This window comes from Scyliorhinus canicula, chromosome 4 (assembly GCF_902713615.1).
Source record: "Scyliorhinus canicula chromosome 4, sScyCan1.1, whole genome shotgun sequence".
In the NCBI taxonomy this organism is placed as follows: domain Eukaryota; kingdom Metazoa; phylum Chordata; class Chondrichthyes; order Carcharhiniformes; family Scyliorhinidae; genus Scyliorhinus; species Scyliorhinus canicula.
The window spans coordinates 26,163,008-26,174,987 of record NC_052149.1 but is presented as its reverse complement, the minus strand read 5'-3'; the positions used below and the strand labels follow the sequence as shown (position 1 = coordinate 26,174,987).

Sequence of the window (11,980 nt, the reverse complement as noted above, 5' to 3'; positions counted from 1 at the left end):
ACGGGGAAAATGTGAAGACTCCGCACAGACAGTGACCAAGCCATGAATCGAGCCTGGGACCCTGGAGCAGTGAAGCAACTGTGCTAAGCCCTGTGCTGCCCACCTGTAATGTTGTTAAATGTAGTAACTACAAGAAAATAACTTCACTGTACAGATTCAAAAAGGAAAAGGTGGTCACATCAAATCCAGGAAATGCATGCCAGTCAAGTGGCTACATTAATAGGTTTTGAAGATAAATTGCTAATGCAGTCTCACACAAGTCATTATTGGTTTCTTTGGGTTGTGGGGATAGTGTACAGCAACAGGTAACTAAGGAAGTATGGAACATCGTTTTTTAAAATGTGGCAAAAAAATGAAACCACCTACATAATTGCCTGGACATTTTTCGGCGATGTTAAAACATTACACCCAGTATAAAATGTTTTCCTTTTGAAATATGGTCACAAAATAGTTTATTGCTTGCACCTCTTTCAACTGTTCCCACTGCAGCTTTCTGCATGACAAGACTTGCATCTTGATTTTTGGGGGGGCAATCTGCATCTTGTCACACATTAGACTTTCTTCAAAATTTACTTCAAATATAAAATCATATTGAATCATCTTCTTGCAATAAGATGAACAAGAATATCACCTATTAAAAACTGCTGGCACCATTGTTCATCTGCCATGGTAGGTTTCTTTGCATCCATTGTAAAGTTATTACATATTTGCTTGCGCAGTAGTTGCCTGGCTACACATTTACTTACCATGAACATTCTTCCTTTGGACAATTTCTGCTTGTTTGAACAGCCTTGCTCACAAATGCACGCGCCAGAACATAACACAGTTAATTAGAGAAGCAGTAAGTAGTAAAATGCAGAATTGGAAATGAGAAATAGGCAAGATCCTGAAGGCTGCATTTAGATGAAATGGAAACAGCAAGAGTAGATGAGATTAGATTACTTACAAATGAGCCATTAAATGTGATGAGAGACTGAATTTCACAATCATTTGTACTGTTATGCCAATTCAAACAGTAGTTCTATTACCTAAAAAATTCTTGTGATAACCATATGTTTTGAGTTCAGCTTTTAAAACCCAACATTAACTTTTCAGAACTTATGGCAATTAGGCACATGACAAGTTTTGCCTGCATTATGTGCATAAAAAGCACAGCTATCTTTTATTAGATGGAATATATTTTCCATCTTGGCAAATGGATTAAACAATATACTGAGCAACAGTAGTTTAAAAACTTTGAATCTTTTGCTCAAAAGTCAGCACAACCCAGACATCTCTGAGCAATTTAGTGCAATTGTCATGGTGAGGGAAAAATATCAAAATGGTGCAGTAAGAATGCTTTCTGGATAGGGTCAAGGCGTTATTTCTGACAAGAGAAATGTTGCATCTAACTGTGGTACACTTAACCTAGGAGGGATGCACAACTAAAGTGCCTGAAAAAAAGGTGTCCAATTTCACAAGCTCTGGTATCACTTACTTTTAGCTAAAATAAAAATCAACTATGATTGGACAGGGATTGGTTTAGCACAGTGGGCCAAACAGCTGGCATGTAATGCAGAACAAGGCCAGCAGCGTGGGTTCAATTCCCGTACCGGCCTCGCCGAACAGGTGCCGTAAGTGGCGACTAGGGGCTTTTCACAGTAACTGCATTGAAGCCTACTTGTGAGAATAAGCGATTATTTATTATGAAAACATTTTAGTAGGTTCTTCACAATACAAGGCTATCAGTAATAAATCATGTAGTGGCGTTTACAAACTGAAGTTCTAGGGTGTATTTAATTAATGAGATGATCAAAATTCTTTTCAATACAAACATACATTTACTGTTCTGAAGTTCTGTCATCTGAATTCAAAATTCAAATATGAATTGATTTCATGTTTGGTGAAATCAATTGCAGAATTTTATCATAGTAAACAATTTAGTGTCCTCTCACTACATGAAAAGTTTTAGTGTACTAATTTCTGATTAAACTAATCAATATTTATGAAAAGTCTCTTAAAAATTTATATTGTTTTGGAAGTTCTAAATTATCAAATTTCTAGAGCAGGTAACCAATTTAAATTAAATATGAAATCAGGTCTTTTTTTCCTAAAAGCAGTCATACTATTTAACTTCCTGATCTACAGCAAGAACACTGATACTGCATATTGCACCAAATATCTTTTGTCAGTAATTAAAACAGTTTCAGAATGACTATACTTATTTCATTTAAGAGACTTGAGAATGGTAGCAAACATTTCTTCAAATAAAGTTTTCTAATGGATAAACATATATATAGCTTGCTTTTAAAGTTTTGATTAGGGACCTTTGAGGTCACCAGATTTCTTTCTGTCCATCATAGATTTATATATTTGTGAACAAAAACAATTTCTGCAATGGCTATTTTGAATAAATATATTTCCAAAGCCCAAAAGGCTCATTGGGAGTGTCAACTTTGTGCAAAGAAATGCTGACTTTTAAAGAATAAATTAAGATTACTGCTTAAATTTTTTTTTTTTTAACCTTTTCCATTTTTGAAAACAGTAGAATTTACCATAGAACATTGTACATTTCCCAATTAAATCACAGTGTCACTAATTTAATCCGATAAGAACAAAACTTTGGATTTAAAAATTTCAGGCCGTAATGGTGCGTATGTCTTTAAATGTTCACAGCTTTTTCAAAATAGACTCCAGAACGTTCAAGCATTACATTCAAGCTCCAACTCCAGTGAAAACATTTCAAGTTTTAAATTTGCAGCTTGGTGCTAATTAGAAATTGAAAAATACTAATGCTAACTTGCATTTTTAAATGCATACAACCAAACACAAAAACCGTGTCTGCTTTTTTACTACCACAGATTCTTCCATGCCAATTTTAGAACAATCAATATAGAAGTTGGTAATGCAGCATAAATCTATTAAGCCTGTTTTTAAAACTACTTTTAAGAAACATGAGGTATTGGCAATTACTAAAATGAACCTGTGCTATTAAAATTAGCTATTTAAGCCAAGTTTGTTTCCAAAGAAATTGTAGGAAACTTCAGAAATTAATATATTTCAGCTAAAATCTATGTTTTTACAAATAATCCTGATAGGTACTCAATTATAAGATTAACTATCAAAACTGCTTTGCTCCAAGTTCTAAATGTTGCGTGTGCACATTAGTGGAAGGTAAAGAAATTGCAGTACTTGCACCCCAAGTTGAACAATGGTCAAGTTACAGCAAGAGTGTAGATAATTTTCCCAGCCTAGAGTATTAACCATGAAGTCAGAAGCTTAATGAGGTGAAGACGAACAAGGGAAGTGAAGAAAAGCAGTACAGAAAGACAGAAGAGAGTGGATAGAGCTACAGAAGTATTTATTAGACATGCTACAGCAAGCGAACAGAGTACACAGGAAAAAAAAAAATCAAAGTCAACACAACCATCAAACATCCCAATTTTGTTAGAAAATTAATTTTAATTGTGCCTTTCAAACTATACTGAGATTTACATTGCTAGAGATCAAGATGTAAAAACATAACTAATATAGAAAATATATATGACCTTTTTTGCTACATAGTCCAGAGATTCTATGTATATGATTTATGCTAATACATAGATCTGAAAAGTTCCTGGCCAGTATACTACTTAAATTTGACAACACTTGTAATCGTTGGACTTTCTTCAAGTGATGAACTCTACTCATACAATTCCTCTTATTTGAAGATACAGAACTGTTATATTAAAGTCTGTTTCTGTTCAAATACAAAATATCTTGAAGAGGTTTATTAAAACTGAATATTACAATGCAAGGTAAATTAAGACTAAAGGCACATAAACTTTGGTCCCACCTGGTTGTCCATTCTAGAAAACTGCCACAAAACTATTCCTTTTGCTCCTTATTTTGAAGCATTTTTCTTTTGCCTTTCTATGACACATGCACCAATTTCATTAACTAACTAAACTTGACTGCACATGCTCAAAAAATCCACAGCCATTTCAGTCCTTAATTACAAACTAAAGATGGTAATAGAAATGCACATAAGCAATTTGCAATGTCAACTCCAAACATCTACAAAATGTATATTCAGCAACAAGCAAGACTGTAACTTAGTGCTAACATTTACACAATACTTCCAACTATTACTTAAATTCTCCAACCATGTGCCCAAAAGAAGGCCCCAGCTTCACTTTCATCGTATATTCACTTGTATTAATAGAAGTTTTTCAACTTTTAAGGCACATTTCTCTTCAGATTTTTCTACTAAATAAAAAGACAGAGATGATTCAAATCCCCCAAAACTAAAAATGAATGAATTCTCTGGAAAAAAAAAACCTCAACACAAGAATGTTCTGAACTTCCATTCCAACCAGCAGCTGAATTCATTTCCTCTGCCCCTTCTAATGATTGCTCATCCTCCAAATTTAGTATCACAATTGTATATATGAAGGAATGACAATAGCTGGAATTGCTAAACTCTGGTCCCACCTTCCTGAAACAAGTCTACAAATAACCACAAAATCAAATAATTAAACTGTAAGCTCTCTCTGGGTATTTTCAGATAGTTGATTTGGAGAAGGAGACTCTCAGATGGTGGTTTTCTCCAAGATCATTATTGTGAAGATCAATCAGTGCCTGGATGGCTTCTTCCACAGAACACATTTGCAGCAGCGCCATTTTGTGATCTCTTCTGGAACAAAAGTATGGAATTAGGCAAGTGCGCTAAAATGGGAAAAACTATGGCTACATTTGCTTGTTTGAGCAACCATTCACTTTATTTACTGCATTACAAATCATGATCTTAAACCCTCACAAGAATAATCTATTTGCATCTCACGCACAACCGACAGAACTAACTGTGTAGAATATTATGAAATCTGACTTCCAATTAATTTTAAGGTGTTCTAATTAATTTTAAGGTGTATTCTAAATTGTATGCTAATTTTTCTAACTTTAAAATGGATTGTTTTTCCCCCATGAGAGTACAATTTTCCAAGTCGGAATTATACAGAAGAACATTACATTTATTCAAAGAAATTTCTCCTGAGCTCCCCACTAAAGGTTTTGTGACCTCTTTATCATTGGTCTCAGAAATTGTTTTGTCCTATTCTATACCTAAACCTTTCATAAATACAAATCCCTTTAGTAAATTTCTTATCCTTTGCTGCTGAGTGGGACCAGCCCCAGCATTTTGACATTGTTGAAGATGCATTCACAATGCTGGCAGGAAGTTAGTTCCAGGTGTTCGATCCAGTGACAGCGAAAGAAGGGCAATGGTGTGTGATTGGAGACGAACTTGCAGGTCTGTATTACATGTATGCTGTCCTTTCTTTCTAGATGGTAACTCGTAGTTTAGAAGCTGCTGTCAAAGGAGGTTCGGCAACTTGTTGCAGTGCATCTTGTAAATTATACACATTGCTGTCACTGTGCGTCGGTATTGGTGGGAGTGAATGTTTAAGTTGGTGGCTGGGATGCTGATCAAGTGAGCTGAATGGTGTTAAGCTTCCTGAGTGTTGTTGGAGCTGCACTCATCCAGGCAAGTGGAATGTATTCCATCACTCTGGTGACTTGTGCCGCTTTAATGGTGGACAAGCTTTGGGAGTCAACTAAGTTATTCTCTGCAGAATTTCCAGCCTCTGACCTGCACTTGTAGCCCAGTGCATTTATGGCTGGCCCAGTGATGGTGGGGGACTCATCAATGGCAATGTCACTAACTGTCAAGGGGAGATGGTTAGACTTTCTCTTGTTGGAGACGGGTCATTGTCTGACATTTATGTGGCACAATTGTGACATGCCACTTAACAGCTCTAGCCCGAATGTTGTGCATATGGATACAGATTGTGCCCGAGGAGCTGTGAACAGTAATTATCATTGTACAATCATCAGCAAACATCACACTTCTGACCTTAAGATGGAGGGAAGTTATTGATGAAGCCCAGGGCACTATCCTGCAGCAATATCCCAGGGCAAAGACACATAGCTTCAAACAACCGCAATACAGTTGAAATTTCCCTTAGAATGGCAAATGTTCTCCATCAGGAAGAGGGGTGCTCAGAGATGTCCCAACAGAAAAAAGTTCTAAATGGGTCTTGCAGAGTAATGTTTATGCAATAGCAGAAATATGAAAGCTTACATTTTCCCTCTTAGCCATGGATGATGCCTAATGTGGAGAGTTGAAAATGAAAATCGCTTATTGTCACGAGTAGGCTTCAATTAAGTTACTGTGAAAAGCCCCTAGTTGCCACTGTTCGGGGAGGCTGGTACGGGAATTGAACCATGCTGCGGGCCTGCCTTGGTCTGCTTTAAAAGCCAGCGATTTAGCCCTGAATTGAGAAGGAAAGTACCACCGAAAGGGAGGAGGAAGCAAAAATTCCCCTGGAAGGAACATTGATCTGGATAAGATATCAGTGTTTGTGAACACAGATGAATACTTGAAGCATATAGAAAATATTGATCTTAGAATAAAGGTGCTTCTATGGTACATTTAAAAAAAGGGCGTGCCGAGTCAACTTGTTCGTACTCAGCTATGATTTTACCCACTTCAATCCATGTAATGCATTTTTACTGAGGAAGATCAAAATAAAAATGGGATTTTATTACACAATATCTCAATATTCAATTCTTACAGGTATCATTACTAATGATTTTAAAAACAAATCTAACATCTAAGATCACATTTGCACTTCGATATGCACGGGCAGCATGGTAGCACAAGTGATTAGCACTGTGGTTTCACAGCGCCAGGGTCCCAGGTTTGATTCCCCTGCTGGTTCACTGTCTGTGCGGAGTCTGCACATTCTCCGTGTGTGTGCGTGGGTTTCCTCCGGGTGCTCCGGTTTCCTCCCACAGTCCAAAGACATGCAGGTTAGGTGGATTGGCCATGATAAATTGCCCTTAGTGGCCAAAATGGTTAGGAGGGCTTATTGGGCTAAGGTGGATCGTGAGGGCTTAAGTGGGTCGGTGCAGACTCGATGGGCCGAATGGCCTCCTTCTGCACTGTATGTTCTATATGCGACCTGTACTAGGCAGTAATTTCACCAAATTGCTTGTAATAAGTATTTGATTTGTTCCCTAATGTTTCCTAGTGTCGACTAAAACAAAGATGGCTGGGAATTGTACATTTTAAATTTTGAACCTGTCACAATCATGTTGTTGAAAAGTAGAATACCGTGAATGCTGTAAATACACAGCAAGCAGGCAGAATCTGCGGAGAGAGAAAGAGATAACGTGCAGAATCTTCCAGCCGTGCCAACAGCAGGAAGCATGTTATGGCAGACGGGGAACGTAGGCCAGCGGGATGAACTGTTGAGGAGTACTATTCTCAGGCATTCGGGGCTGACGGCGGGGCAAGCTTCTCCACAACAATATCGGGAAGTCCTTTTTCACCTTAAAAGGCCAACTTGCCAGAATTAAGTTCCCGTCAGTGAGAAATTAGAACATTCCCTTTTTAAACTATGTAGTGGCATGCATCTGGTAAGTTTGACTTCTTCCACGACTTTTGTGGTGAATACACGCTCCTTTTGTGTTCTTGGGAACTGCTCACACTCGGCTCACCTCGGATGCGGGTAGCACAAGTTGTACAAAGGCTGGAATGTTGGAGCAGAAAGGGGGGAGTTTGGATCTGAGAGGCAAACTAAGTAGGGAAAGAAAGGAGGCTGTCTAGGTTCTCTTAAATATGGCACCTAGATCTTCAACCACCTGAGGGTACGGTGGAGAGAATGACTTCCTACCTGCCCCCGGCACAAGAATCACTGTGCTCTGCACGCATGAACAATAAACTGTCCAGTTTAAGATCGCACAGCCAGCCATCCCCCCCACCCGCCTCCAGAATGGAAGATTCTGCACAACGTTTCAGGTTGATGTCCTTCCATGAGACCTGAAAAAAGATGATGTCATAGATTTTGAGCAAAGGGTCGGCAATTTAAGAACAAAAGACAAGTCAACAGTAGTGTGGAAGATAGGAGAGATTAAAAGGCAGAATTTCTTACAGGGCCCAAAAGAACGATAATGGACAAGAAAAGAAACAAAAGATGTGCCTAGCACAGGTTTGCTTTCATCTCAAAGCAAAAATAAGAGACAGAACAAAATATGCAAAAAGGAAACAAAAAAGGGGAGAAAGTTTACAGTCTGAAATTATTGAATCAATGTTGGGTTCAGTAGGTTGAAAAATGCCCAATTGGAAGATGAGGTGTTGTTCCTCAAGCTGATGTTGAAGTTCACTGAAACAGTAAAGAATAGAGATGTCAGTGCGAGAGCGAGATGAAGAATTAAAACGACAAGCCATCAGAAGCACAGGGTCACGTTTGTGGAGGTGTTACATAAATCTATCACCCAATCTGCATTTTGTCCCCAATGCACGGGAGAATGCATTGTGAGCAGCAAATACAGTAAACTAAATTGTTGCTTCACCTGGAAGAAATGTTTTGGGGCTTGGATGGTGAAAACAGTGGATGCACTTGCATGAAATGGCGCATTGGAAAGGGGAAGGGATGTTAGGGTTGATTGAGGAGTGAACCAAGGTATTTGAGGGAACAGTCTCTTCGAAATGCTGAAGGGGGGGATGTCTTTGGTGATGCTATTGTGCTGGAGGTGGCGGAAATGGCAGAGAAAGATTAGTTGAATATGGAGGCTGATGGATTGTAAGGCGAAGGCAAGGGGAACCCTATTATGGTTCTGGGAGGGAGGGGAAGGGGTAAGAACAGAAGAGTAGAAAATGTGGCGCACACGATTGAGGAACGTGTCAACCACAGTTGGGAGAATCCTCAGTTCTGAAACAAACAAAGATGGTGGTGTGAAGGGTTGCATTATCGGAATAGATGTAATACAGACAGAGGAACTGGGAGGATAGAATGGAATCCTTAGAGGGTGTAGGTGGAAAGAGACGTAGTTAAGATAGCTGTGCGAGTCAGTGGGCTCATAATGAATATTAGCTGATAGCCTATTACCGGAAATAGGTACAGCGAAATCAAGGAAGGGAAAGGAAAAGTCAAAGAACTAAGTGAAACTGACAGCAGGGTGAAAATTGGAAGCAAAGTTGATTAAATGTTTCTGTCGATGATCAGATGCCACTGATACAGTCATCAATGTACAGGAAACAGAGTTGAGGGAGCACCCCTCACCTATCCCACAAAAAGTCCAGGTATAACTCGGACCCATGTGGGTACCTATTGTAAGACCTTTTATTTGGAGGATGTACATGGTGAATGGAGACGGATGGTACGACATTGCTCAGCACAGTTTGTGATGGAAGTAAAGCCAATAATCGATTAGAAAAAGTACTGCTGAAGAAGTATGAACATATCAATTACATTCACAGAAAAAGACTTACTGGAAAAATTTAAAACCTTTCACTTTGCCACCAGTATTTGTAAAAAGTATCTTGAGATCATCTTCAGTAATCGAAGGTCTGTGAAAACATATTAATTAGGACATTATTAAAACGTTTCTCCCACAAAAAACAGCGCAACTTAATTTATTGATAGAACAGACTGCATGCATTAGAGTCAAATGGATTACTTACGGAATATTTGAAAGATGTAGAGTAGCAGAGGGAGGAAATATATTCTGGAAATTCTTTGATCCAGGTTTTTTGAAACGATGGAGTGGGGAATTGGTAAAATCTTTTGTCAATCCCTGGTCATCTAGGCCCTCTCGAGGTAGCTGTACTGTCTGGTGCTTGGACAGCGTGACCCGGATAATCTTTCCATACATTTTCTGCCCATTCAAGTGGCTCATGGCTAATGAATAAAGACTCAATTTTAACTCCTTTTTTTTTTTAAGGACCGCGCATTTTCTCAGGACAAAGATTTAGAAGGCTGGTCAAATGCATACAGAATCTTACCCAATTGTGCCTGGTTAACATCAGTCATTTGCACAAGAGCACTGTCTTTTTTATTGTACAAAATCTTCACACGCTGCACATCACCATAAACACCTTTTGCAGAGTGGAAGAGTGAAGAAAAATAGAAGTTATGCATGTAATAAATTTGACAAGCCAACAAAATTACTGACAGATCAATGAAACATTCAGATCAGACATCAATGTGAACAAAGTTTTGACATCCAAAATGAGCACAACAAATCAAGATTTAGCATAGTGATTATCTGAAGAGAAAAATCCTGGTAAAATCCCTCAAAGCTAATGTGAAGTGATACTAAAGAACATGCAAAATAATTTTTGGCATGCATTACAATAAATAAAATAGCATCTATGGAGAGAATTACAGCAAATGAAAAAGTAGAAGATTATCTACTTATCTATAAGCCGAATTGCTAGCTACAAATAAGAATTAAGGTGAAAACTTTTAAATCAATAATAAAAAGTATAGTGCTAACGATAACATACCGAAGAGGGTAAACAGACTTTGGGGCGTAACCATCTTTAGAAGGAGAGAAGAGCAAGCAGCGTAAGACAGGAAGAGAGAAGAATCGAGGAAGAGCGGAGATGAACAGATCATCCATAACGAAGGGTGGTTCCCGTAGAATGGTGAGGTGGTCATGGATCATGGTTCAAGGCAGTTAATTGGGGCAAGTTGGTCCGAGGAACATTTGTTCAAGCACATAAGCATGAACACGAGGAAAGAGGTAGGAATGGGACAGAAAGAGGTATGGGGAGGGTTGGGAAATGTGAAATAAACACACAGGGTAAGAAAGAGGGATGGGATGGGTAGGGGTGGAGCAATGCAGAAGAAAACAAGGAGAGGGAAACAAAACAAAAATAAATATATAGGTCAGTACACAGGAAATGCAGGAATTTGGTCAGAAAATGGCTGGTTCATGTACTTTACAAGAAAATAGTGTTGAATGTAGTCACCCAAGACAAAAAAAAACATGGGCAAAATACATTTATATCAAAGAATTACAATACTTCATATTAAATGAGAAAGTAAAAAACACAAATCATGCACAAATAAACCCTGAACTTGGAAGTTAACTGCATAGTCATGGTGAGGTATGAAATGTAGGCAAATAAATATCAGAGGCACACTAATTCAAAAATTACACCTAACAGCATGCAGATGTACAGCACGAAGAAAATTATCAAATGTTACCAAATAGCTTTCCAACTTTTAATTCTACATAGAAGTTAAAATTGAAATTTTAAATGAAAACAGAACCATGGCAACTTCTCCTGTGAAGTGCCCAGATACAATCCACATTTCATACCAGCTTTTGCTGAAGTCAAAATGAAAATAGAATATAAGTAGATTATTTGAGGACAAAGGCCCAAGAACCAGCATTTTATATAATACAAAGATTCGCACAGTGCAAGAACTTGTATAGCTGTAATATAACCAAGACTTGCAAGGAGAGAAAAAACTACGAAGAGTGGGAAGAGTGTTGAGTCAAATTCTTTGGAGAGGACCTTTAAGGGAAAAGCATCAAAGCAAGGTTTATATGAAGCAAATTTTCATGGCAAATGTAACATAAGCAAGCGTAACGATAACTAGGCAGAATTGCACAATAAAAGAATCAGGTAATTTGGCCCACACCAGTGTTGACATGTAACATAAGCCTCCTCAAAGGTTCTTCAGTTCACGCCATCAACATATCCTTCTATTCCATTCTACATCATGTACCTGACACCGATTTATGGCAATCACCTCAACTATTCCATGTGACAGGGGTTCCACAGTCTAAGTAAAGAAATTCTCTCCTGAATTCTTCATTGGATTTAGTGATATTTATGCCCTCTAGTTACAGACTCCAACATATTTGAATTAATCTGTTTCTAACTTATTGAACCAGTTCATAATTTTAAAGGATTCAATCATACGGACGAGGTCCAGATTTTCAGTCTTTCCTGTTAGTGGTACCGTCTCAGTTTTCGTCCCATCCTTGCAATCTTTTTGTATTCTCTCAAATGCCTCTACAACCTTTTTGTAATATGGACAGAAGACTCATATTTCAAGTATAGTACTCCAGGTGTGGTTTGACGCCTTCACTGCTTTTGAATTATACTCACCTAGAAATCAACCCCAGTGTTTTGCTTGCACTTCTAATGGATTTGTGGATC

General features: G+C 38.2%; 1 protein-coding gene across 2 annotated transcripts in view; it reads right to left on the bottom strand.

Annotated features, from left to right (window-relative positions):
- Positions 1-3,421: 3,421 nt before the first annotated feature.
- LOC119964435 (polypyrimidine tract-binding protein 2) overlaps positions 3,422-11,980 on the bottom strand; it is a 95,740-nt gene continuing 87,181 nt past the window's right edge. Inside the window, exons 11-15 of one of the 2 annotated variants that reach the window (XM_038793911.1) lie at positions 10,310-10,343; positions 9,806-9,898; positions 9,485-9,701; positions 9,293-9,370; positions 3,422-4,654 (exon numbers count right to left, since the gene is read on the bottom strand). In XM_038793911.1, the coding sequence (XP_038649839.1) occupies positions 4,522-4,654; positions 9,293-9,370; positions 9,485-9,701; positions 9,806-9,898; positions 10,310-10,343 (555 nt within the window). In that variant the 3' untranslated portion in view covers positions 3,422-4,521. The remainder of the gene's footprint in view (positions 4,655-9,292; positions 9,371-9,484; positions 9,702-9,805; positions 9,899-10,309; positions 10,344-11,980) is intronic. The other variant, XM_038793912.1, reaches the window with a different exon arrangement.